The sequence below is a fragment of the Haemaphysalis longicornis genome, unplaced genomic scaffold (assembly GCF_048455015.1).
Source record: "Haemaphysalis longicornis isolate Haplotype H1 unplaced genomic scaffold, Haemaphysalis longicornis Haplotype H1 scaffold_6, whole genome shotgun sequence".
In the NCBI taxonomy this organism is placed as follows: Eukaryota; Metazoa; Arthropoda; class Arachnida; order Ixodida; family Ixodidae; genus Haemaphysalis; species Haemaphysalis longicornis.
Window position 1 is genome coordinate 150520913 of NW_027526407.1, and position 27169 is coordinate 150548081.

At 47.3% G+C, this 27169-nt stretch overlaps 1 protein-coding gene across 2 annotated transcripts in view; it reads right to left on the bottom strand.

Moving 5' to 3' along the window:
- Positions 1-24041: 24041 nt before the first annotated feature.
- LOC144141202 (arylsulfatase B-like) overlaps positions 24042-27169 on the bottom strand; it is a 95328-nt gene continuing 92200 nt past the window's right edge. For both annotated transcript variants that reach the window (XM_077672765.1, XM_077672766.1), the window contains one exon: positions 24042-24371. In XM_077672765.1, the coding sequence (XP_077528891.1) occupies positions 24274-24371 (98 nt within the window). In that variant the 3' untranslated portion in view covers positions 24042-24273. The remainder of the gene's footprint in view (positions 24372-27169) is intronic.

Consider the following 27169-nt stretch of genomic DNA (forward strand, 5'->3'; position numbering starts at 1 on the left):
GTTGCTTAAAGTGACTCCCAAGTACTTGTAAATGCTGACATTTTCCACCGGAACGTTACCGATTTGATAAGAATAGATGAGGGGGCTGCGGGGACGGTGGAAAGAGAGGGATTTGCATTTTTCGGGTGTAATGTGATGAGCTAACGATTGCACCAGTCCAGCACATGGTTAATATCATCATGCAATGCGACTTGAGCAGACGTGTTAGTAATGGCACGATATATTACACAATCATCTGCGAACATACGAATATTGCTGGATAAATGCAGAGGTAGGTCGTTGATGTATATCAGGAACAATAGGGGCCGAGAACACACACTTGCGGGATGCCTGATGTTACTGCCAGAGGGTAAGAGTTATACCCATTAACTGTAACAAATTGGGAACGATTAGTAAGAAATTCTCAGATCCAAGTTGAAGGTCTAAGGTCTAAGTTCAATTTTGAAAGTTTTAACATCAGGTTGTTGTAGGGTGCAAAATCCAGAAAAATGGCGTCAGTTTGTACATTATTGTCCAGGTTAGTACGCAGGTCATGAACGAAAAGGGCATGTTGTGTCTCACACGAAATGTTCTTTCTAAATCCGTGCTGTGCGGGATGAAAGAAGTGATTGAAATCGAAGAAGTGCATGATTTCGGTGAAAATGACGTGTTCCTTGAGCTTTCAAGGCACACTTGTTAAGGAAATGGGGCGATAATGGAGCGGACACGATTTATCACCTGATTTGAAGACTGGAATGACCTTTCCTAGTTTTCAATTGATTGGTAGTGTACCTGTTGATAATGCCTGACAGAACAACAGTGACAAATAAATGGAAGATATCTGTTTGGTATTTTGTTTTAAATTTGGGTTTATATCGTCTGATTACGCTGAAGAAAACAGTTTGAGTTTGTTGATTAGGGATATTATTTCGGCAGTTATCAAATCAACACTGGGCATTAGAGAGACAAAGGTAGACGGGAAAATTGGAAGGGGACTGTTAGATTCGTTTGAAAATACGGAAGCGAAGGCTTCCGTATTTACAAACGTATCCGTATTCGCCAACTTACCCAAGGAGATTCTCATCGTCCCAAACAAGCCCTACACAATCACCACAAACATCGACGTAGTCGACGGGCTTGCCAAGGGAGCGGTGGAAAGCTCGACGTGTCGAGTCTTTATATGGAGTGTGGGCAAATGTTTCACTGTTTTACCGATAAGGATTTCAGCTTCGACCCTCTAATCATCATTCACTTCGTGGAGATGGCGGGATTTTTCGGTTATGAAGCTAATATTATTTGTTAAGAAAACTAATGGACACACGCAATACAGTACACATGTGACAAATGTGCTGCCGCAAGGGTGGACTAATGTCGAAAGCTTCGGGAACGATACACATTAGGATGTTGCACAGAAAGGCAATATATATGCCCTCGCGGCTAAGACCTCCATATACCGGGGGGCCACTGGAGTTTTTCATTGCTGATATTTCTAACGGATTCTCCGAGCTGGGGGGTGGGGAGAGGGGGAGGTAATAAGCAGTCATCCAAGGGCCACAAGAGGCGCGCTTATGAGCGGGTGTGCCGATCCACGATTACACTACTTTATGAAGGCCTGTTTTAAGACCTGAAACCGCGATATTTTAGAATATTTAGCGATTATTCCAGGCACTCGGCGTGCTCAGCAACACTTCTTGGTTGCACTGGTGTTGTATGGAGCTGGTTGATGGAAGTTGAGTAGGCCGTGCTGTGAGCCAGCGCACCAACTACTAGCGACACCTGCCCGACACATCAGAAGCCAGCGCCGCAAGCGCACAGACTACGGCGACACCTGCCTGACACATCGAAAGCGAGCACGAAGCCGAGGAGAGCGAGTGTGCGGCGCGCGGCCGGCGGTAGTAGCTTGAGAGGCTCCTCGAGGCGTCTGGCCTCGCTAATAAAGTTAGTTTTCTGCCTTCGAGTGCGTTGGTCGCGTCTCGGGCCCTCGCTGGCCCGCGTCGCCCCTCACAACTGGCGCAGTCGACCCCGAACCGTGCCTGGAGCATCGCCCCGTGAAGGTTCGTCGCCCAGCGCTCCCTCCGTGTGCAGGTGCTACCGCCCACTTCGCCCGAGCCATTTCGCGCTTCGCCCTGTGTTTTGCCGACTGTCGTGTTGGCGCCTGCCCGCCCGATGAAGTAACCTGCTTTCAGTGCCCAAACCGTTCGCCCTACTCGCCCTCTCGTCTCGTAACCAGTTTGCTGCCTTGTACCGCCATGCCGCTCGTGAATTGGAACGAGGCTACGCCAGAGGACCTCGCAGGCTTTACAGCAGATTATCTCCGTGAAGAGTTGGCTTGCCGAAATCTGGACGCTACCGGGCCGAAGGAAGAAGTAATAAACCGCCTTATCGCTGACATCGCTCAAAACCGCTCAGCCACGCCCACTTCCCCAGACTCCGCGGCGTCCACCCAGCGCCCTGACACAGCACCGCCTCCGCCGAGCTCCGATGCAGCACAAACTAGCGAGTTGCTGACAGGTTTTTACTTCAGCAGCTCCTTCATGTGTCGCAACGCGCTGCAGTCCCTGTTCAAGTCACAACTCTTCCAGACCTGTCCGCATCGCTTCCTACTTACAGTGGGGACGGCGGCATTTCAGCGTCCCACTGGATTGAAGAGTTGGAGCGAACTCAAAACCTTGCTTCGTGGCAGCCTTCAACACTACTCGCCGTCGCCATGGGCAAACTTCGTGGAGCGGCCGCTGATTGGAAAGCCGTCAGTGGCCGTCAATGCCCGACGTGGGAAACGTTCAGGCAAGCGTTCCTAGATCAATTCAGCGCCAAGCAGACCTTGCTGCAGTGGCAACAAGCAGTTACTTGTCGCGTGCAAGCACACGAGGAGAATCTTGTCAACTACTCTCTGGCAAAGCTGAAGCTCATCTCTGGATGCCCAGTCACTCTCTCGGACACTCAGCGCATAGAGTACGCCCTTCAAGGCATTGCCGACTCGAACCTGGCCACTACTATAGCAGCACAACGCCCAGCGACCGTCGCAGCATATATGGACATTGTCACTCAGCTCGATCAAACACTGAGCCATTCGGCCATTCCATTTTCACGCCCAGGGTATCTAAACGCCACACCACCCACTCCAAGCCTACAGTCGCCTTCCCGCAACTCAGCGTACATGAATCCTCAGGCTGTGTCAGACAGAACGAGCCGGCCACAGCGAATTTCAGCCCTGCCACCAGACCAACAAGAGTTCCGATACCACACCATCTCCGCTAAACATGGGGCTCCTGCCTACCGTCCTGGACAGAACTTGGCCGAAGCTGTGTGCTTCCAATGCCGCCAAAAAGGACATCTCGCATCCAAGTGTCCATCTAGAGCTACCGCTCCAACGTCTAGTACACATTCTTCCCCAGCTCTCCACAGTACCCCTTCGGAAACCCTCGATGGATCACTGGTCCAGTGTGCCCTTGTTACCACCACAATTGCTGGGATTGGTCAAGTGGATGCATTTCCCGACAGTGGATCAAAAGTGACGCTTGTTTCCCGCTGCCTGGTCAGCTCTTTGCCCCTCTTGCCCTGGACTAGACCCCCTCTAGTCGTCGTCGGTGGAGAAACAGTAGCTCCAGCTGGTGCCGTATGTTTGAAGATTTCTGTCGGACCTATCACCGCCTTGGTTGAAGCAGCCGCCCTCCATAATAATGCTGTGCCACTTATATTAGGTGAAGACTGGTTTTCTGCAAGCCATGCACAATTGGTGTTTCAGCCACCCATGCCAACTGAAATTCGCCACGCACCCACAGGAACGATTGTTCGGTGCCATGAACGACTGTTGCCCAGGATGTCGAACGCTGTTATGATCCAGGGGCCCTCTTTCAATCACCATATGCCTGGACATCACAGATCAGCAGGCCTCCAGCGTTTGCCACTCCCTGGACCAGAAGAGCACCCGTGGTTACCACTATCTTGCCAAGATAATGTTCCAAACACCTACAGCCCCTCTCCGGCATGCAAGCAAGCTGCTTCTCCAATAGTTGAGCAGAAACGCAGCCAATCCAAAAGCAAGTTGAGCAAAAGTCGCAGCAGCAACAGCACAAGTGGCAGTTCCCGCAAGCCCTCGTCCTCATCGAGCAGTAAAGCGCACAAGAGCAGTTCAAGAAACAAGGAGCGGCACAAAGATCCACCCCAGGAGAAAAACAAGTCATGTGACGCCAAACCTTCATCTGCAGGAGATGTTGAGCACAATGCAGAGCACAAGCCACGCGAACTAAAACAGTTGGAAGCCAAAATTACAGAGCCAAAATTGTCTGAGGCCAAACGCTCATCGTCAGAAACTGATTCAAGGCGAGCAGACAAGTCATCGCAGAAGCACCGAGACAAGTCGAAGGACAAAAGCTACAAAAAGCGTTCCTCCAAGGCGCACAGTTCTCAAAAAGAAGCAGCATTGAAAGTCTCTTCGCTTCCACCGCCAGCACACGCAGAACCCGCCTCCGCAAAGCCTTCAATGAGCAGCTCCGTGCTACGTCGTCCACCATCGTCGCCGCCTCCCCCTTCCAACAAACCGCGTAAGCAGAAGTCGGAACGGAAGAAAAAGGAGTCTTCCAAATTGCATCAGCCCAAGAATTCGGCCAAAAATCCCCGGTGTCGGCAAAGCAGAAGCCACCACCAGAACCCTCGGAACGGAAGTTACGGCCAGAGCCTCTGGAGTGGAAGCTGCCAGCGGAGCCCCTGGAGCGGAAGCCGCCCGAACCCCCAGCGCCAAAGGCGCCTACCTGAGCGCTTGAAGGACTATTCCCTCTCGCAATGAAGGCAGCAAGCAGTGCCACTTCCGTGACCAAAGGGACTTGGTCCAACAGAGAGGAGCCGGATGTGAGCCAGCGCACCGACTACTAGCGACACCTGCCCGACACATCAGAAGCCAGCGCCGCAAGCGCACAGACTACGGCGACACCTGCCTGCCACATCGAAAGCGAGCACGAAGCCGAGCAGAGCGAGTGTGCGGCGCGCGGCCGGCGGTAGTAGCTTGAGAGGCTCCTCGAGGCGTCTTGCCTCGCTAATAAAGTTAGTTTTCTGCCTTCGAGTGCCTTGGTCGCGTCTCGGGCCCTCGCTGGCCCGCGTCGCCCCTCACAGTGCACACACAGGTCAGACGCAAAGGGTCGAATGTGCTGTAACCACCATGCCTAGGGTTTTAGCATTAAATTGGCCAATGTGTGCGACAAATCGGAAATTTGTCTTGCCTATATCATGGGGTTAAGGATGTTATGGCCATAGTAAAGTCGTCCCTAGGTGTCAAATGCCGCAGTGCAGATAATCCCACACAAAAAAAGAACCAGGAACAAAGAACACCAATAAGAACTGCTGGTTGTGCAGAAAACCTAATACTAATATGCAAAAACACCCATGGTTGTCTAACAGCGAGGCAAGAACTTAAAGTTTGTAACGTACGGGGCGGGTCTCTCGAGTAAACTTTTCTTCCCGAAAAGCGAAGAATGCTGCCAACTGGAACAATGATGCAATCTTGATTACTCGGACATATTTTTTTCAAAATTTGGCGAAATTATGAAGATCTCTACAGATGCACCGTATTTATTAGTCTACTTACCCTTTGTGCAAATTTGTGCACTAGTCAGGTTCTCCCTTTTCACAGGGAAGAAAAGCAAGAGCATCGGTGATTTCCCCACGACAGTTTGGACGAGTTGGCGAAGCAAGATTCCGAACTGTGCATCAAGGCACAGAAGATGATTGTGATCCATGGGTAAAATCCCGGAAAACAAAAAGAATCGATTATTCATTGGTGCATCTTTCGGAATACGTGACCTCTCCTTCACGAACATGAGGACGGGTCCGATAAATAAGTCTTGCTCTGGCTTTAGGGGTGCGCTACGCGGACTTTTAAAGACGATAGTCTTTCTTGGGCTACTTAAACCCAGAAATTTTGGTCTGTCAGTCTGTATGGCTGTCTGTCTGTGGCTCGATTCAGACACCCTGTCAAAGTAAAACAATGCCTGCACAATAGTCTTATATAGTCACAGCTAAATCTACCCGTCTAGGTCTGGTGTAATTTTTATACTTGTCAAAATTGTTGAAGAAGAACAAGATATTACGCAAATAAGAGGTCACTGAGGAATTAATTCTCCACTAACCACACACCCACCTGTTCCCAATCCAACGTTCTGAATACCTCTTGTAAACAAGCTATGAATAACATTGGAGGGATTGTGTCTCCTTGTCGAGCGCCATTCCTGCTCTCCTCATGGCGGATGATGGTATCTGTGGGCCAATTGTAAAACTCCTCTAGCATTCGTACGTAATGCTCGTGTACACCCTTGTTCCGTAATTCCTGAATGACTGCTGAATGACCGAGGCCTGAAGGACCAAGGCAAATGTTTTCTGATAATCTGTGAAAGCTATATATATAGGGGTTCAGTATACTCAGCGCACTTCCCTATAACCTGATTGATCATGTGAATATGGTCCATTGTTGAATAGCCTTTACGAAACCCAGCTTGTTCTCTAGGTTGACTGAAATCTAAGGTGGCAGAAATTCGGTTAGCGATTACCTTGGTAAGCAACTTGTAGACGACTGACAGTAAGCTGATCGGCCTGTAATTTTTCAAGTCCTTCATGTCACCTTTCTGATGGATTAGAATGGTGTTCGTGTTCTTACAAGATTCCGGTACACTCGTGGTCATTAGCCGTAGCGTAGCGGTGGCGTAGAGGTAGAGCATCCGCCTCGCATGCAGGACCGTGGTTTGAATGCCAGTGCCGGACAATGCCCACCGGATTAAAATAATCTGCGTATTGATGGAGTTGCAGAATGAGGCTTGGGGTGCAGCCAGACCCCGGCGACCATTTCCTGTAACGAACTCCCTCACCAGAGCAGGATTGGCCACCTTGGTGTAGTTATGGCCACAACTTCCCATGAATAGGCCAATTTTCAATTTACAGAAATGTTATGCTAATAAAATTACGTTGGATTTTTTCTCTGTAAATATTGATACGTAAAGCTCAAGGGCCTGGATGCTAAGATGGTAAAAAGTAGAATAGGTTTATCAAATAAGGGAATAAACAATAACAGTCAAAGACTGGAACTAAAAAAGCAATCTGTAAATGGGGAGCCGCAGTAGTTAGGTCTAGCAGAAACGTCGCTCTCAAGCTTAATAGGAATAAAGAGTGGTCATTCCGAACGATTAATCTTTTTGGTGTTTTCATTTTTGTTACTTCCTTCCCCAAATTATCTCAATTCGCTCTTTTTTGGTGACGCAAAGGGTGTAGTGCGGCAATCACGCATTTCTGTGGAAAAACAGGGCGCGTTTTTTAAATTCCTTTTCCTCGTTTGGTTGTTTTTTTCGGACAACTTTTTGCTGTTGTAATTGAGGGCGGTGTACATTACAAACACGTTTAACGACTTCAGTTCATTTCATTTACTTAGTTTTTTAAATTATACTCTGGCCAATTATGTAAATTTCAGTTATTAAAACAATTAAAGGTGCTAAGTTCGCAATTTATCCACCTTTGTGAAGATGGAGGGCTTCCAAGGTGGAACCGTGTTCTAAGCATTTTATTCTTGTCTCAGTGGCTTTTTCGGTGGAGGCACATTCTGGTTTTTGTCTTCATTTCTTAAACGGTATGCGTGTGATGCGCGTTTCTGAAATCGCTATTTAATTTCATTAGGTATCTATTTTCGTATTTCGGTTTTACTAGACGCGTTTTTATCGAATTTCCTCAAGTACGTTATTAAAACGATAAAATGTCTAAATTTGACCATTGAAGGCATGTGGTGCAGCTGTCGCGTTTTGCACGGTTGGGCAATGTTTTCAAATTTTTTTGTAGTTAGGTTTGCTTTCACTCTTCTTGCTTTTGTCTGGCAATAGTTTTGATTTCATTATGATTTTTTTATTTTTGTATATTTTACCAGCCGCGGTGGCTAAGGCGTTGCGCTGCTGAGCACGAAGTCGCGGGTTCGATTCCTGGCCGCGGCGGTCGCTTTTCTGATGGAGGCGAAAAGCAAAAATGCCCGTGTGTACGAGATTTCGGTGCACGTTAAAGATCCCCAGGTGGTCAAAATTAATCCGGAGCCCTCCACTACGGCACGCCTCATCGCCTGCGTTGCGTCGGCTCGTTAGACACTACAATCAATAAAATCAATTTTTGTATGTTTTGTTTTTTTCAACCAAAAACCCGCTTTGCCCTATTATAACGATTAAATACGTTAACTTCGCCAATTATGCCATTTATTTTGTTACAAGACGTTACACGTTTGGGGCGAAGGGGATATCTGAAAAATATGCTTACGGCATAACGGAAAAGTGTCGGAAACGGGAATTTAACGCACGGGCGCGTTCTTACGGGCACATTTCATAACCACTCAGTCACACTTGCGCCACAAAAACAAAGGGTACCGCGATACCATAACTGGGCTTACTATCATAACCAGCAAGTCAGGGAAGGAATGCCGCGGCTATCACCATCAGCGAAGGCGAAAAGAAGGCGAGAACGCTCGGGCAAGCGCTTGTCCTCACAGGCCCTGGGCTGCAGCTTTGAGTTTAGACGCATGAAATATTCTTGATAGCCTTGATCATTGGAAGTACCGAGCGTCATTCGTGACATTTGTGGTGAAGGTGCGGGGTAGACCCCATTCATGCTGAGTACCCCCTCGAGGCCCCGTAAGCCAAGCCCGATACTGAGTCCGGGCCGGCGAGCCTTCCTCGAAAAGCCCGGTGTTCGCACCAGTCGACGTCTCCAAGGCCAAGCACCGGAATTCGGGCAGTTGACCACGGTTCCCAAAAGAACACAGTTGACACGTGCACTTAGCATGACATCGAAGTCACAGCAGACTGACGCGTTCGGGCCTCCGATTATGTTCTGGCCGATGGCGCCCCGTAATCCTGCCCCGTTCTATGGCGAAGACTTCGAGGCCGTAGAAGACTGGGTTGAGCAGTACGAGCGTGTAGCTCGCCACAATGGTTGGACGGAAGACCTGTGCCGCAAGAGTGTCTACTTCTCTTTGGAGAAAACTGCCCACATCTGGTTCAATAACCACGAGGCGCGTCTGACGTCATGGGAGTCCTTCAAGGGCCTTCGGCGAGCCTTCCCTAACCGCTTTCGACGTCAAAGGGCCGAAGAACTCTTAAGAACCCGGGCCCAAGGGGGTACCGAAAGCGTGACGAGCTTCGTGGAAGAAGTTCTGTAGTTGAGCACACGAGCGAATCCGCTGGCCACTGAGGAAACCATGCAAGGTGCGGTCCCTTATGTGATGCGTAAGGAGCGACATTTTTGGAGGGCTCGTTCACCATCCGCCGACAACAGTTGATGAGTTTGTGACGGAAGCCACAAATATTGAACAGGTGCTACCGAGGAGGAGTAACCATTACCACAGGTTAGTGGCTTTCCCCACAATTGCTGCTTGCACTACTACTTCCCGCCTCGACGTGAACAGCAATAATGATAGTTGTCTCCGCGAGATCATCCGCGGCGTGCTCCAAGAGGAGCTACAGAGGCTGTTCCCAACGCGCGAGCGCCTGCTTCAGTATCGGTTGCGGAGGCTGTCAGAGAAGAAGTGCAGCGGACTTTTGCACCCACAATTCTGGTCGACGTTGTCCCGCAACGTCCCTCTGTGACGTACGTCGCGCCGGCTTCCCAACCACCCTCGTCGGTCGCCGCCCCTTACTCAAACCTAGTGCCACAGCGGGTGGCCGGTGAGTCGTCGAATATTCCCTCACCGGGGCCTAAGCAGCTTCGCCCGCGAAAAACGGATGTCTGGCGAACACGGGATAACCGACCACTCTGCTTCCACTGTGGGGAGCCAGACCATACCTTTCGCCGCAGCCCCTACCGTGAGCTTGGACTTCCCGGGTTCCGTCCAAGCGACCCGTGCCCCAGTTACGGTCACAAACCCCGCGAAATCGAAGAGTACCTTCGACGCTTAACGCCGCCGTTCCCAGCCGTTCCTCGTGGACCCCGTTCGCCGTCACCCCGTCGCCCACCTTCGCCTCTTCGCTCGTCTCACCGAGAAAGCCTTTCACCCGTGCCTCGTCGGGAAAACTAAGTACAGCAACGCCTGGAGGTGGTGTTGCCGACGACGAAAGCCATCAAGAACCTCCGCAAGCGCCGCGAAGCTCCCACTCCAACTCCAGCAACCCTTTCATCGGTACTACTGCGCCGTTGAACAACCCGTCGATCACTATAGACGGTTACGACGTGACGGCGCTCATTGACACTGGTGGTGATTACTCCGTTCTGAGCGGTAGGCTTTCCCGTCACGTACGTAAAGTGACGACAGCGTGGGATGGCCCGGACATACGTACCGACGGACGACACTTGGTGACGCCTGCTGGACTGTGCACTGCCCGCGTCGGATCCACGGAGAGCCATGCCCTGTGAAATTTGTCGTTCTGGAGAAATGCTCCAGAGACATCATTCTAGGTATGGACTTCCTCTACGAGTATACGGTGCCGTCATTGACCTGGGCTCGAACAGGCTCCCGCTGCGGATGCCGGATGCCCCACGCAGCTACTCCGAGCCATGTTTCGCCTCGGCCAGGGTGTTATAGGAGCACTTGAAGCTGCCTCCGCTGGCCAGTGTTTTCTTGCTGGTGCAAATAGGACACGTTCCCTGATGGGGAAGCACTCTTAGAAGGAAATATCCAGCTTCTTCAGGAGAAGGGAATCGGGGCCTCCAGTGGCCTACTGCGGCTTCAAAATCGATGCGCAGAAGTTCTGGTCACAAATTTTCGAAACAAGTCGCAGCACCTGACCAAGGGCCACGTGGCCCACGTGGAAGGTATCGGCCGAAATCTCAGCCGTTGACGTGGTGTCCGACGCTGGTACATCGTCTCGGCCGCAAACGGCAGCAAGTCTGGAACTCGACGTGAACTCAAAACTTTCGGGTCAACAAAAGAGGGAGTTGCTTTCACTGCTCGATGAATTTCGTCACTGTTTTGCTACGCCGTCCGGAGTTGGCCGAACCACCGTTGCTAAGCACCAGATTTTGCCTGATGACGCCACACATACAACTCGCCAACCGCCGTACCGAGTTTCGCCCAAAGAACGAGAGGCAATACAAACCCAGGTGAAAGACATGCTGAATGACGATGTCATCCAACCGTCTAACAGCCCCTGGGCTGCACCAGTGGTGCTTGTAAAGAAGAAGGATGGGACACTGCGGTTTTACGTAGATTGTCGGCGGTTAAACAAAATAAACAAGAAAGACCTGTACCCGCTTCCACGCATTGATGACACTCTCGCCATGCCCGCTTCTTCTCGTCAATAGACCTGAAGAGTGGGTACTGGCAGATTGAGGTCGACGGGCGGGACCGAGAAAAGACGGTCTTTATTACCCCAGATGGGCTCTATGAGTTCAAAGTGATGCCTTTCGGGCTATGTACAGCACCAGCGACCTTCAAGCGTGTAATGGACAGCGTTCTCGCCGGCCTTAAATGGCAGACGTACCTCGTTTATCTCGATGACGTCTTCATCTTCGCAAGTACGTTCGACGAACACTACAACGACTTAGAGAAGTACTGAAGGCTCTCGAAACGGCCGGCCTTATGCTCAATCTAAAACAATGTCGGTTCGCGTACGATGAGCTGAAGTTCCTAGGCCACATTGTTAGCAGCGCAGGTGTCAGTGGTGACCCAGCGAAAACATCTGCGGTTCGCGCCTTCCCAACACCATCTGACAAGTCGGCAGTGAGATGGTTCCCGCGCCTGTGCGCTTACTATCGCCGCTTCGTCAAGAACTTCTCCCAGATAGCTGCCCCACTGACTTACCTCACAAAAGAACGGGTCCCGTTCGAGTGGAATGAAGAACAACATCGCGCATTCGAGGAATTAAAATCCACTCTTCAAACGGCTCCCGTCTTGGGCCATTTTGACCAGGAGGCTGAAACTGAAGTACATACCGATGCAAGTAGCGCGGGACTTGCTTCTGTGCTTATCCAAATGCAGGATGGCGCTGAGCGAGTCATCGTTTACGCGAGCCGTACGCTAACCAAAGTGGAGCAAAACTATTCAACTAGCGAAAAGGAGTGCCTTGGAGTCATTTGGGCAGTTACAAAGTTTCGTCCCTACCTGTATGGTCGTCCGTTCCGTGTAGTCACAGATCATCATTCACTGTGCTGGATTGCCAACCTGAGGGACCCATCCGGATGACTCGCTCGTTGGGGACTACGCCTTCAAGAATTTGATTTTTCCAGCATTTACAAGTCGGGCCGCAAACACAGTGATGCAGACTGCCTCTCTCGGACCACCGTGGAAAGCTCTCAGCCGGAAGTCGATGATGACGACGCCTTTTTGGGATACACGGCTCGGCGGAATCGGCGGTACTAACACTAAAAGAACAAGTACTGTGTAATTTCGAAGAAAAGCTGTATACCGTTGACCTATTCATCGATTTCAGCAAAGCCTTTGATTGCCTATAACATCGTATACTAATAGATAAGCTTTCTCACTATAGAATTCGTGGTTTGCCTCTGTCCTTGCTAACGTCTTATTTAGGGGATAGGCATCAGTGTGTATGCATTGGCAGTTACCGTTCATCGTTTCTTCCGTTACAATGTGGTGTACCCCAGGGTAGTGTACTAGGGCCAATCTTATTCAACCTTTACGTTAATGACATTGTTAACATTGACACAGCCGTAAAATACAGCCGCTGATAATTGTACCTTGCTGTTTTCCGGAATGAATCTTGATGACGTGATCGGAGAGTGTAACGCGGTTCTTAACAAACTACACCTGTGGTCGCAATCCAACTGCATTAGAATCAATCCTTCCAAAACTAAAATTATTATTTTCCGCGCAAGGAATAAGGAAGTTAAACTACATAAGCATTTCATTTATGCTGGTCAGGAGATAGCGGTCGTAGATGAAAATAAAATACTTGGTGTTACATTTTCCTCAAATTTAGCCTGGGATGCGCACATCGATCACCTTTGTTCTAAATTATCCGCAGCCGCTGGTGCTGTGTCGCGCTGCCGATCTTTAATTCCACTGCACGCAAAACTCAGCATTTATCAAGCCTTATTTGCTTCGCATCTTAATTATTGCAGTTTGGTATGGTTGACTACTACGAAGGAAAACATCGAAAAAATTATAATCTTGCAAAAGAAAATCATTCGCAACGTTGCTGATGTTGGTTATCTGTCCTCAACGTGTACCTTGTTTCCCTTTTATAATATTGTTAAAATTGAAAACATGTACAACTTCCGAATACTGCGCATGTTTTGTTTTTCATCCAGTACGCACAAATGTTTTTGGCAGAAACTGCCTCTTTGACTCCCACTATGAAATGTGTTGCTACACGAAGCACAGATGAATGGTTTGTACCCAGGTTTCCAACCAATTACAAATTTCAGATGCCCCATCATAATCTGCCGTTTATATTAAACAGTTACACTTTCTTATCATTAAAAGATATGCGACAATGTTTTGTAAGCATGTAAATGGATGTTGCTCTGCTCGCGTGTATAGCTTGTTTGATATGTTCAATGTTATGATATATTTCGTGTGGCATTTAGATTTTAAAGCAAAGCTTTTTACCTCTACCCCCCAAGGGTTCTTTCGCGACCGTTGGTGTCACCAGAAAACTCCAGCGAACAAATAAAATAATTTACTGGCACCGCTGGGACTCGAACCTGGAACTAATAGACTAACAAAGCGAGAGCCCGTTGTCTTACCGATTTAGCTACGAGCCCACGCGAAGACGGGGACGACAGGTGGTGTACCCACCAAGCACATCTACGGGTTTACCCCCTGCGTTCTCGCTGAATGCCACGTGAAAGCGTCACGCGACCACTCACGCCCGTCTAGCGGCCCTGTGCGCACCTTGATCATGTGCTAAGAGTTACAAAAATTAAAGGAAGCTCACACCAATGCGTGGCATCTCACTTCTAGTACGCCAATGTGCTAAAGCCTGTGGCCTCGAGTATTCACGTAAAAAATCACAGCTCCTTGTCGTCCGTCCTCACGCCAAATAAAGGAATACATTCAAATACTCCTTGATGGCCAGACCATCACTCCAATCCGCAGCATCAAGATCCTGGACCTACATCTCGAGGCTAACACCAAGAGTGGCGTCACCTTGCAGCGCCTCAAAAACAGCATTTAATCAAATCATACACATGATCAGGCGAGTTGCTACCAAGAAGCGAGGCCTAAAGGAATCCGGTACCTTTCGATTAATTGAAGCTTTTGTCCCCTCGAGAGTCACTTACGTCAACCCCCTCTCTTCTTCTCGACAAGGAAGACATAGAGATGCTTTATATAATGATTAGAAAGGCGGTCGAGCCGGCCATTGGTCTTCTCATGAGTGCGTCCATAGAGAGGCTGCTTAGCACGGGGCTCCACAACACGGTGTAAGACCTGATAAAAGGCCATCTTTCTAACCAGAAGGTCCGACTCAGAACTACGGTGGATAACCGCATGCTTCACCAGATTGGCTGGGCAGCCCAGACTGTCACTCCGCTTGACGTACTCCCAGACTCTTGGCGACTAAAACTAAAGATGCTCACTTTGCTTAGAAATATGAACCCCTAACATAACGAGGGTCACCGAAAAGCACGGGCTCAAGCGCTAAACACCACCCTCGGTGGGGTTCATGCAGTTATCTACACAGACGCCTCCAAACATCGAGGGCAGCAATACGCCATCATCGTGGCTACCTCCAGAACCAACCTCCTTGCGTGTACCTCGCTTAGGACCCAAGAAATGACGGCAGCAGAAGAGGGAGCCATCACCTTGGACTCTCACTCATCCACGGGTTCGGATGGTAGTCACCGATTCCCAGTAAGCCTACTGGAATTACCAGTCGGGTTGGGTGTCCTGACCTGCACTGCGCGTGTTAAAAAACCACTCCCCAAACGGTTCCATTCAGCTCATCTGGACACCCCCTCACGCTTCAATGGAGGGCAACAAATACGCCCACACAACAAGCCTGCGCTTTTACCTCCCGTGCTATGGAGCTGCACGAGGACAGTCAACGGCTTGTCACGTTCAGGGAGATAACCCAGCATTATCGCCTTCTGAGACACCGTACCTTCGCCTCACCCTGACCTTTCCAGAGAACAACAAACTACCCTACGGCTCATACAATCCGGGCTCCTTCCCACAGCCTACGCGTCTTCACTTAATGCATCCGAATCGCTACGACGCTGAATGTAAATTTTGCTCAGAAGTAGGAACACTCCGCCCCGTAATCGGGGTGTGCGACTTTAGTCCTGAGCACCCTCCTTTCTTTCCGTCGACTAGCCAACAAGAGCAATGGAAGATGCTGTTGTCCAGGCCCTCTCTACCTACCCAGCATCAGCGGGTGGACAGAACACAGGCCGCGCGGACTGCATATGGGCCCCACAGAAGAAGGAATCACTCCCCAGGGCTGCACTCTGGGCCGTTCAGAAATATGAACAGAAGTATTTCTTCCTCCGCCTCCTCCTTCTCTGCCGCAAATCTCGTCGCCTCCGTCCGCGGCGCAGAGACGGAGAAGTCAGAACGTCTATAACACCGGGTTGGAGCTTACTTTAATTTTATAAAAGAAGTTTCCACTCTTGTGCTACACCAATACAACTCAACAAAACACCGTTCATGCATCATGCATTGATTTAACCTTACCATGAATATCTCTTTGAAGTAATAAATGGTGTGGTTAAGCGCATTTCACTAATTCTCTCTGGTTTTACTATTTGTAGAGCGATGTGAGTGAATATAAGGGACGTCGCATGGGTAATCGTTATGGGTGCCGTTTACAGCTTTGCTTTCCAACCACATTCACGGGGTGGATTGGCGCGATTTTTTTTAGTAGCAGTTTAAAGAGCGTTTATTTAACTATGTGGTTAACTGTGGTTCTCGTACAATAGGTGTGTATTTAATCCTGTATCAAAGTTAATTCCGTTAGTTATGAAGTTGTACACCCCGTATTTCTCTCTGGTCTTCATTCTTATATCGTTCGTATATTTTTTTTAAATTTTTTTATGTACGTACTGCTCCGTCGTTGTTGTCTTGTAATGGCTTCCCGGGCCCCGTCAAGCTGTGTAAAACAGCTTTTAGCCCAGGAAGCTTCTAAGAAACCTCTGGGAAAATAAAGAAATTGAAATTGATATGGCAGCACGGCAACGACAGGACCCTGCGCTTCAAAAACTTACGGCATACCTTCAAGGCCAACAAGTTGACCTTCCCGAAGTTTTCTTTCGTAACTTTTCCTCGTTCTGTCTTCGACAGGGCGTCCTCTACAAAAAGAGCTTTGACTCAAGCGGCAGGTCGTGGCTTCTCGTTATGCCAGACGACCTTGGCGACGAAATCATCGAAACTTCTCACGACCACCCCACCGCCGGACATCTTGGATATAGCCGCACACTCCGGATACGAGAAAAATACTACTGGCCTCGTCTTCCGGAATCAGTCTATCATTACACGCAAACATGCCGAGAATGCCAGAGGCGGAAGAAACCGCCAACAAAGCCGGCCGGATTTCTACGTCCTATCCAGCCCCCACTAACAGCTTTCGAACAAATTGGCATGGATCTTCTCGACCCATTCCCCATGTCCAGCTCAGGCAATCGGTGGATTGTGATAGCGACGGAATATTTAACCCGCTACGCAGAGTCTAAGGCGCTGCCGCTCGGAACAAGCGCTGAAATAGCGAAATTGTTTACTGAGCCAATTGTTTTGCGGCATGGAGCTCCCAAAGTGTTAATCACTGACCGCGGCTCAGCGTTCACGTTGAAACTGACGCAGGACGTACTCCGCTTGAGTAACACCAGCCACCGTCGAACAACGCCGTACCATCCCCAAACAAATGGACTTACAGAGCGCCTCAATAAGACCATGACAGATATGATCGCCATATACGCAGATGTCGAGCACCGAACTTTGGACGAAGTGCTCCCATTCGTGACCTTTGCGTACAACACTGCGATCCAAGAAACGACGGGATTTTCTCCATTCTATTTGGCGCACGGCCAGCACGTAAACACCATGCTCCACGCAGTGCTGCTCCACTTGCCCAGCGACCATACCCACGAAGAAGCGGATGTAGTCGCACAGCGCGCTGAGGAAGCACGACAACTCGCAAGGATCAGGATTCAAAATGAAGAATCCGTCGACGCTAACTGCTACAACCTTCGTCGACGAGACATACATTTCACCCCTGGTGATCGAGTTTGGGTTTGGACACCTGTACGGCGCCGTGGTCTGAGCGAGAAGCTTATGAAGCGGTACTTCGGCTCCTATAAAATACTCCGCCGCATTGGTGGCCTCAATTATGAAGTCAAACCTGACACAGCGCGTACAGCCTCCTGTCGAAGGCCACGATCCGTGGTACACGTCGTGCGGCTCAAGCCTTACAACGTTGAGGCATGGACTACGCACCGACGTATCGAACTGGAAGTGTACCGTCTTGCAGATGGTGATCCGCGTTGAACAATGTCATTTCGCTGTCCGTAGCATCGAGTCGATGCCCTCTCAGAAGGGGGGGGGGGCTAGTAATGCCGCGACTATCATCACCAGCAACTCAGGGAAGAGAGGCCGCGGCTATCACCATCAGCGAGGGAGAAAGGAAGACGAGAACACTCGGGCAAGCGATTCTCCTCCTCTCCCTCCTTCTTCTTCTTCCTCTTCTTATTTTTCTTTATTTAATTATTTATTTACTTATTTCCTTTTTTTTGTTTCAATATTAACCAAATTCCAAACTCAATTCCTCCAACACAAGAAAAAGAAAAGCTTCCAAATTTTTATAATTTTCTTTGAATCGTTCTAATTTTCTAATTTTCTTTGAATCTCATTCGAATTAACGACTGATGTTTGGCCGATCCCTTGATTGGGTATGCGCCAATATACAAAGGAACAACAACAACAACAACAACAAGCGCTTGTCCTCACGGGCCCTGGGCTGCAGCTTTGAGTTTAGACGCTATGAATCTCCTTGATAGCCTTGGTCATTGGAAGTACCGAGTGTCATTCGTGACAATATTGTTTCAGCTCACGATGCATTCGGGCCGTATCGTATCCGTGTCATGCTGGTTCCGTGGAACAATCATAACGCAGATTAGTAGTTTCACAGCACCTAGTTACAATTTTTCTGTGCAGTGGCCACTTAGCACTAAACCGGACGGGCGTATACTATGACAGCTGCCGTCATAGGCTCACGGCTGGTCAGTTCAATGAGATTCCTACTTGCCTATTGCCGGGCATCGGTCAGTGAATTTACATCTTCCGGCGAAGGGTGACGTTCAATGCCCCGATTCGTGTTGGTAGAATGATTTCGCGTTGAATGCACGTCAGCAAACTGAAGTGTCATCTGTAGCTGTTTTCTAAACGGTGGATTTCTAAAGCAAAGCCTCATGTGGCTAAGTGAAGGTAAAATACAGCTATCCTGTGTACGCAGAAAACCACTCCCGCACAATGCCTTGCCCGTGCGCAAAAAGGAGAACAGGCTAGAGAAAAGTTCCAAGAAAAGGGAGAGGTACTCGCTGGGTAATTAGATGACGTAAGCATCTCCCATACAAGAACAGTGGTAGGTAAAAGCGGCGCGTCGCAGGAAGCGGAAAAGGAGACTCTCGCCGCACTGTGTGCCAAGGGAGCTACTGCGTGAAGAGCCGCTCAAGTGACAGCGGCGGGCAGGGGCGGTGCAGTGCCAACCGGACAATGGCAAAAAACGACCGCACATTGCTTCGAAATGGGTAGGCCGCGCGAAATACGGGAAACACCGACCGCACGTTAGAGCTTAAGGAGGAGGAATGCCTTTAATGATGAAAAGAAGTCAGCCTGGCCGTGAGCTTGGCTTGCTACTCCACAGTTAGAGCTTTATTGGCTGACCATCTGTACGGAGTGCGTGGCCGCATTCAATCGATGGGTTATTTATCGCTTCAATATTCATCTGCCGATGCCGTAAGCCGCAGTTGCGCCTTAAGAGCTGTGCCTCTATTAAACGAAAATGGGTGTTTAAACAGGGAACCAACTTAGTGAATCTAATACTGCAAAAACGGCAGCTTTCCTGATGGTACATGGATGGTGTTGGCAGTTGAATTCTGGCAAATCGCCATTTCATGTGGTCGTTTAAGCATTACTTAGACAGATCACCTGCAGTGTTTTCAAACGAGGAGGGGGAAGCAATGTGAATGTTTGTCGTAGAAGAAGAAGAAGAAGAAGAAGAAGAAGAAGAAGAAGGTTTTTTATTTTTCAGAAATTTTCATATATACAAGTGCTGTGATTAGCATCTGGATCCATAGCTCCAAGGCTAGTTTTGGATCCATACAAAAAATTTCACATTTTTTTTTTCATCCAAGTCAAGAACAAGGAACATATCAGGTGTTCAATACATGTAACAAGGAAGATGTGTTGATAAATTACAAAAATAAACGCCAAACTTTGAACAAGAATAACGGTACATACACTTAGGAACTGTACATGGTATCAGGGAAAATACGTATTATGGGCTGCAGAGCAGACTTTCAACTAGGTGAACTATATGTGTCAGACATAATGTAGGTTTTTATTGACTGATCGTTTTGTGTCATACATTTTATTGTTGGTGCGAGGCTATTCCATATTTTTGTGCCAATGAAAGGAAGGCTTCGACACCCATATACATTTGATATCTTCGGTAGGTTCAGGTTATTATTGTTAGCATGCCTAGTATTTCTACTAGGAAAGCTTAAGATAGATGAGTGGTACGGAGTGTTAGTACTTATGACCCTCTTGATCAGTATTGCTGTTTTGTAATCTCGTGCTTTATTGAAGTGCATGATGTTCAGCTCCTTAAAAATTGGCGAAGATTTTGCAGTTCTCGCTGCTGATGCTATTATGCGCACGGCCCTCTTTTGCAAGATGTTGATAGGTGTGCAGTACGATGTGTAAGTGTATCCCCATGACTCCACACAGTATAATAAATGTGAGTGAAAAATACTGAAGTAAATTTGGCGCAGTGTTCTCTCGGTGAAGTGTTTCCGTGCTTGGATAAGGGTAAAGCATCCAAAAGATAGCTTTTGGCAAACGGTTTTTATGTGCTGTTCCCAGTGCATTGATGTGTCCAGTGTTACGCCTAAGTATTTATATGCATCTACTTGGCAAATTGCTTTTCCATCTACTTGAAGGTTACACAGGTGGGATAACTGTTTTTGACGCGAAGAAAAAATAATAAATTTTGTCTTTTTAATATTTATTACTAATTTGTTTGTGTTGAACCACGTTAATGTTCTCGCGAGATCTTCATTTGCCAGAGTTTCAGCTTCGGCCACAGAGTTACAGCTGATTAATAGTGCTGTGTCATCAGCATACAGGATTGCTTTCGCGTAAGTAAGAGAAGTAACATAGTCGTTAACAAATAAAGAAAATAAAATAGGACCCAAAACCGAGCCTTGTGGGACTCCAGACTTGACGTCTTTCAGTGTCGACTTTTCACCTAAAACGTCCACAAACTGTTTACGGCTGGTTAAATAACTTCTAAAGAATGAACTTGCTGGGCCTCGGAACCCATAGCGCTCTAGCTTACTCAGTAAAATTTTGTGGTCAACACAGTCGAACGCCTTTTTTATGTCAACGAATATGCCTAGGGTAATCTGACCTGTATCGAGTGCTTGGTGAACTATTTCGGTAACAGAATGAACTGCGGTGCTCGTAGAAAAATTTTTGCGAAAGCCATGTTGCTGTGATGCCAATATTTGGTATTTTTCAATAAATTCTATCATTCTACGAGCTATCAATTTTTCAAATAAAATGGTAACGGCTGGTAGAATTGTAATTGGGCGATAATTTTCCACGTCGTTGGGATCATCGCCTTTATAGATTGGGACAACTCTCCCAACTTTCAATTGATCTGGAAAAACACCACTCATAAACGACTGATTAAATATTGTCTGTAGTGGATCGCTCAAAATATCGATATTGGCCTTGAGAATATTAAAAGATATCTCATCATGCCCTACGGATTTATTCGAGGTCATTTGTTTGGTAACAACAATAATCTGTTCTCTAGTTATTTCTTTAAAAACAACGCTGTTTTGTAAAGGACTGGGCAGACAAATATCCTCATTCTGATCAAGATTGAACGTAATACTGCTGCTTATGTTAACGAAAAAATCATTAAATTCCTCAGCAAGAGCTGCCTGACTGCAATCAAGAACGCCTATATCAGGCAATACGCGCCTTTTCTGGGATGATTTCGTAACTGAATAATTGATGTTCCATATTTCTTTTGAATTTCCTTTCGCTTTCAAGATGCGGGTGCTGTAATATTTCTTTTTTTGTTTGCGCATTAAGGTGAGTGATAGGTTGCGTGTAACTTTGTACTGTTCTTTATAGTACGTGCTGTCTTTATGCTCCCTCATTTGTTGTCGCCAGTGTTCTTTTAGTTTTATTACTTCCAGTATTTCTGCAGTCATCCAAGGGCAGATCGGGCGTGTAATATAGGAGGTTCTGTGCGAGTTAAAGTTTACCTTAACACAGCTAGATTTTAAGGTTTCAGAAAACTGTTCGTACGCGTGGTTAACATCGCCGACTATGGTTTGAGTGAAGTCTATTTCCTGTATGAGTTCTCTTTTTTCGAAGTTTACTCGTGGCATATTATGTGTACGGGGTCTATCGGGCAGTGGCTTAGGGTTAGCAGCGATAATATAGACTGGAAAGTGGTCCGCGACGTTTTCGGGAATAACTCCGGCTTCTATTGGTTCCGTATCGAAGTTTGACAAAATGTGGTCAATTGTAGAGGAGGAGGTTTGGGTTACCCGAGTTGGGTCGACAATATGGCTATGAAATCCATATGAAGCTATAAGGTTCAAATATTCTGTTCCAGAGCTGTCAGCTATGTTTATGTTAAAATCACCACATAATATTGCCTTCTTATTCGAAACAGAAAAGCGCTGAAGTGTGTTTTCTAGTTTCAACAAGAACGCCTGCATCCGAGGGGTTGGCGGCCTGTAAATTACACCTACACTGACTTTGGTATTCAGTTCAACAAATAGCATTTCGTATTCGCCAGTTTTTGTTTCCGTCATGTCATCCAATTTTTCATAGCTTGTTCCTTCAGATAGGTAAAACGCCACGCCACCGCCTCTCGAATCAGACACCCTTGGTAATGATAACAACCTGTAGCTTGGCAGGTTCACAAACTCGTCACCCTTCAGCCATGTTTCCGATAAACCTATTACACTAAATCGAAATTTCAGCCGAGTTAGCAAGGCTGCCAGCGTGTTGTAATTTCGATTGAGACTTCTAACGTTGCAATGAAGTAGATTGAGTGTGTCGATTTGGTCACCGCACATTAGCCTTATTTCGACCAATTTTCAGCGACACAGCCTCAGGGGAATTTACACAATCTTAGCAAGGTCATCTCTGGTGGCAATGTGCACGACGCTTCCGTTTTCAGCTTTCCGCGCAAGAATTTTTGACTGAGCGCCCACACAAATTTCCAATTTTTTTCTTTCTTTTTGGCGATCGCCATGCCGAGTAGGGCCTTGTATTCCGGGCACAAGTGGTCATTCACATAAATTGGAGTTTCATTTTCGAATCCAATTTGCCTAGCGATCAACCGTTTTTTCCTTGCTGCTTGCACTAGATTGTCTCGTGCTGTTCTGGACACAAACCGTACTATGACGTTCGTACTACCGCGCTCCTTCGTTGGCACGCGATGTACAACGTCAATGTCAGACGGTTAGATCCGTCGACAGACCTCCGTAGATCCGTAGATCCGTCGACAGACCTCCACAGCCTCAACAGCGAAATAACCTCGAACAACGTATTTGCCAGAATGCATGTGATGACTGAACTTTAAAAGACCACAGGCAGCTTTTCAGCATGCCGTAAGAATAACTGCTCTTCAGGTTGTTCGGTTTGTAATACGAGGGTCCTAAGTACACCGGGATGGGGGCGGATGGCACTATGCACGCAGAGAAAATATAACCGAAAGTGTCTTCATGCTTTGGGACACTTTATGGCTGGGGGTCTCAAATACATCATGTTTTCTGCCGTGCCGTTTGAATTGGCGCGTTGTAGCCATAAACTGTTATACTTAGCTCTTGAGCCCTTGTCGAGGCCCTAACAGCTTTTTGCAGTCCTTGTATTCGCTCTTTCGCTGCAATAAATATTTCGCGCAATGCTCATTGGCTTCATTTTAACAATAGTGTGCATTATTGAGGATATAACGAAAAACCTTCCAAGACTTTGTATGTCCAAACAGCCGAGGTAAAGTCAAAAGGTTATTCAAAAACAGATGTAAAAACTTTGTGTGTCCTGTGATCCACCACAGGGGACAGAAATAGAGACTTTTAATGCAATGCAATGGTACTGAAAAAAAATGCTTTAAAATGATGCCAACCTTCAGCATTTAAGACGACACTTACATTCAAGAAATGGGAACTGGGTAATAATACAGTACGTGGTAAAACGTTCCAAACTTTCTATTTTATTTCGACGGAAATCGATATTTGATGTCTCCAGGTATATGCGCCGTCGATCCGTGGACAGGACCCTACCGACGAACAGAAAACGACAGAGAAACATGCGGAGAAAGAAGACGTCAACCGTAGCCGCTAGGGGTGGCTGCTCGCCTGTCGCTCAAGGTGTCACGGCGTCTTGCTTCCAGCTGCCTTCGACGTCCCACTCCCCTACAGTTCTATAGAGCAAAGTGTGAAGCAAGTGCAACGCCGGACAGACGAGAAAGAGAATGCAGTGTGGAAGACCGTGACGAAATTCCGATACTCGGAAATAGCGACAGGAGTGACAGGCAGGCCATTCCGCTGGTAAAGCGACCAGACGATACCGTACAGACGGTTAAAACGCAAAGCATGGTTGTCGCGGTATGCGAGAGACGTGCGAGGAATGCAGTGCGGCGGACTTCTAAAGGTGGAGCAAGGCGTGTGTGTATAGCACCCAGCTATATGTTCGCGAGGAAGAGGGATGAGATGCTCACGTACCGTGAAACCTGGATATAACGAAGCTGACAAAATTAGCAATTTTTCGCTAGATGCAGGTGTCGAGTTGAGGGAACAGATTAGGCACTGGGCACAACTGGAAAAATCAAAACAAACGCCCTTTTCTTGTTTGTTTTCTTCGCGTGAATAAACAAGAAACGAAACTAAAGTGCCGGTAAACTCACTCATCAAGGGTTTATTTCAGTAACAAACTACGTCGTTTCCATCTGCTGCTTTCTCACGAGCTTAGTCAGTACACGGCACCTAAAAGAACGAGGTTCTTTACTTCCGTATTCACATACGTTACCTAAGTGTAACTTTTGCTTTTGACACATTTAGGTGCCTTAGCGCGTTTCCAGAACCAAACCTATGCTGTGCTGAAAGGACGCCTTCTGGCAGAATTGATGCTCTTTTCTGAAGTCAAAATCGGGAACAGGGTGCTAGCTGGGATACTGTACCGGGAGGCGACGTCCTTCTTTCTCTCCGACGGAGACAGCATTTCAAATCTGGGAGTTGTCCTGAAAAGGAAGCAGAAACCATCACCCACCAACCGAAACCACAGATAGCATTCGAGACGTGCGACTACACGCCTAAAGTCACGCCTGGCACGTGGAAAGGGACGGTGGTTCACGGTGCGGGCGGAATTCGTTAAATGTGTGCCATTCTGCAGCCGATTTTTCAGAAAAAGTGGAAAAAACAGCGGCTTTTCAGCGCAACGAACTCCTTACATCAAGGTTAACCGTCGCAACGCCTTCGTTACATATAACTCGCAAACACAAGGGTTTCCATGGGGCTGGTAACGGGGAATTGAAAAACTTTGTTAAATCAAGAAATTTGTTACATAGAAGTTTGTTACATCCAGGTTTCACTGCATTCCTAGAGATACACCAATAAATATCTCTCCGTTATTAATTTCTGCGCTTGCACGCACGAATAACAATCACAATCACTTCCCTAAAGCGCCATCCGTACTCGCCAACTCTTTTAAAACGTCGTAGTGCACTTTCGTAGTTCTTGATTTTCTAATTCCTGGAGCAAAGGGAGGACGGGGTTTCTTCTAGTGTAGGAACATTGCGAGGGAGTAAACAGATTACGGTGCACGCTGCGCCATGAATAAAGTTTTATAATTTTCGCCATATCTTGAAATAAATGTTGCGCCCACAGAATTTTTATGGTATTCATCATGCATGAGGAACCGAAATCGAATTATTGTTAAATTTGACAACTTATGTGTACTCTTGGGGAACGTAAGTTTCGTCGAGGGAATGGCCCCGCTCATTGCAGGATTTCAATCCTTGCGTCCTTGTTAAACAGCCATGGGTGTTTCTGCATCAATATTATGTTCCTTTGAGCCAACGACAGTGCTTGTTTTTTGATTATCTGCGCAGTGGCCATTGGTATCTAAGAACGACGTGCGTGGGGTCATAACGTCATTCAACCTATGACCTCCGCAAGACGGATTTCCGGCTTTTCGCTTACATAAGCCTGCTCAAATGATAGTGCCACAGCTGTGGTGGTTCGTTTTGCATCTGGCATAGGTAGGTACAATCAACTCAACTGGTCCCAACCAGCTGCTTACAACCCCAAAACACTCAAGAACTTCTGATGAACACGACGAAAGCATCATGGTCCAATAACCAAATATTACCGAAAATCACATAGCTACGTCTGAAACAGGTGTGTTTCTTGCACCAAGCAGGCAAGCGCAGCAGGAGGTATCCGTGCGGGAAACTGCGGCGTTGGTTGAAATTTTTTTTTTCCAAAAATTGAACAGCGCAAAATATTTCGAGCCCTTGCAGTACTATGGCGAGGGGGGACTCCAGAGAACCTGTATAAATGCATAACTAGATTTAGATTCTTATAGTTACTATATTGACAGCCTATTAACAAACGTTTTAAGACTTTCTTGCAATTATGTTTAAATCATTTCCGATGTAATTGGCTTCCTGGCAGTTCCGATCTATTCTATGCCGATTGGTCGGCGCATGGTATATGTAAAAATGAAAAAATATACAGCTTCGCTGTAAAAAAAAAAGAGGTCCGTACCTATGTCCCTATCCTATAGCTTCGTTTAGTAGAACAGGCACGCACCAGCTCCACAGAACCACAATTATAGGGAGGCCGTGGGGCGTGCCAGTCTCCTCGCTGAAGTAATTTGTGCTATAAGACTGATTGATTGATTGTAGAGTTTAACGCGCCGACGCAACGCAGGCGACGAGGCGCGCCGTAGTGGAGGGCTCCGGGTTAATTCTGACCACCTGTGGATCTTTAACGTGCGCCGAAATCTCGTACACACGGGCGTTTTTGCTTTTCGCCTCCATCAGAAAAGCCGCCGCCGCGGCCGGGAATCGAACCCGAGACCTCGTGCTCAGCAGCACAATGCCTTAGCCACTGAGCTGCGCTATAAGACGCAGAAACAAAAACGAAGACAACCGTACCCGTTGCAGCTGAAAAGAATCCGGTTGAAGTAACTCACGCCATAAACGCAGAAACCAAAAGGAAGAAAGAAACGCAAATAAGATGTAGGTGTAAAAAGTTGTCCATAAGTATTGCGAGGATCCACATTGAAAGCGCATAAGAAAACCTAAGGACCCCGAATGATACTTCAACCCATTCAAGATAATAGGATTCTCTTTTTATCGGAACATGTAGGTTGACCTTTGTTACTTGCATCAAAAATCGTAAACGCACGAAATTTGGCCGGTGAACTTGTTTTAAATTGATTTATTCGCTTTTTTAATTAGGTTATCACAATCTTTGTTTAAAAACCTGTACTTACTTGTTTGCAGTGTGAATTTTCATCTGACAACATTTTCAATTTATGTCTCGCCTGCACGAAAGCCACTTTTTAGGGCTGGTGGTGAACGAGGTATTTAGAAGGGCTTCTGTTTTTGTTGACAGTGTTTTAAAATCTTACAAGGAAGTCATCTGTTTTTACAGTGTAAGTGATAGTAATAACGTCCAGAGCCGACACCGCCAGCAAAGGAAACGCCGGAGACGCTACTTGTCACAGCAAATTACGTTTTTTTAGGAAATGCGCTTTTAAACAGTACACGTGGGCTGTTTTTGTTGCTTTTAAAAATCACACTACGTTGAAAAGAGTTCATATGCCAGGAAAGAGAATATTTGAAATTGAGTCTACATCGATAGTGTGTGTGCAAGGAAACTGCTTTGATTATTTTGCTCTTTACGCCAATATGTATGTCACACACTGCGTTGTTTCGACTGTACGAGCAATTTTGCTAGGCACAAGTCAGTCAGTTAGACAAGGGTTCACATGGTGTCTGACGTTCAACCGACAGTACGAAAAATAATG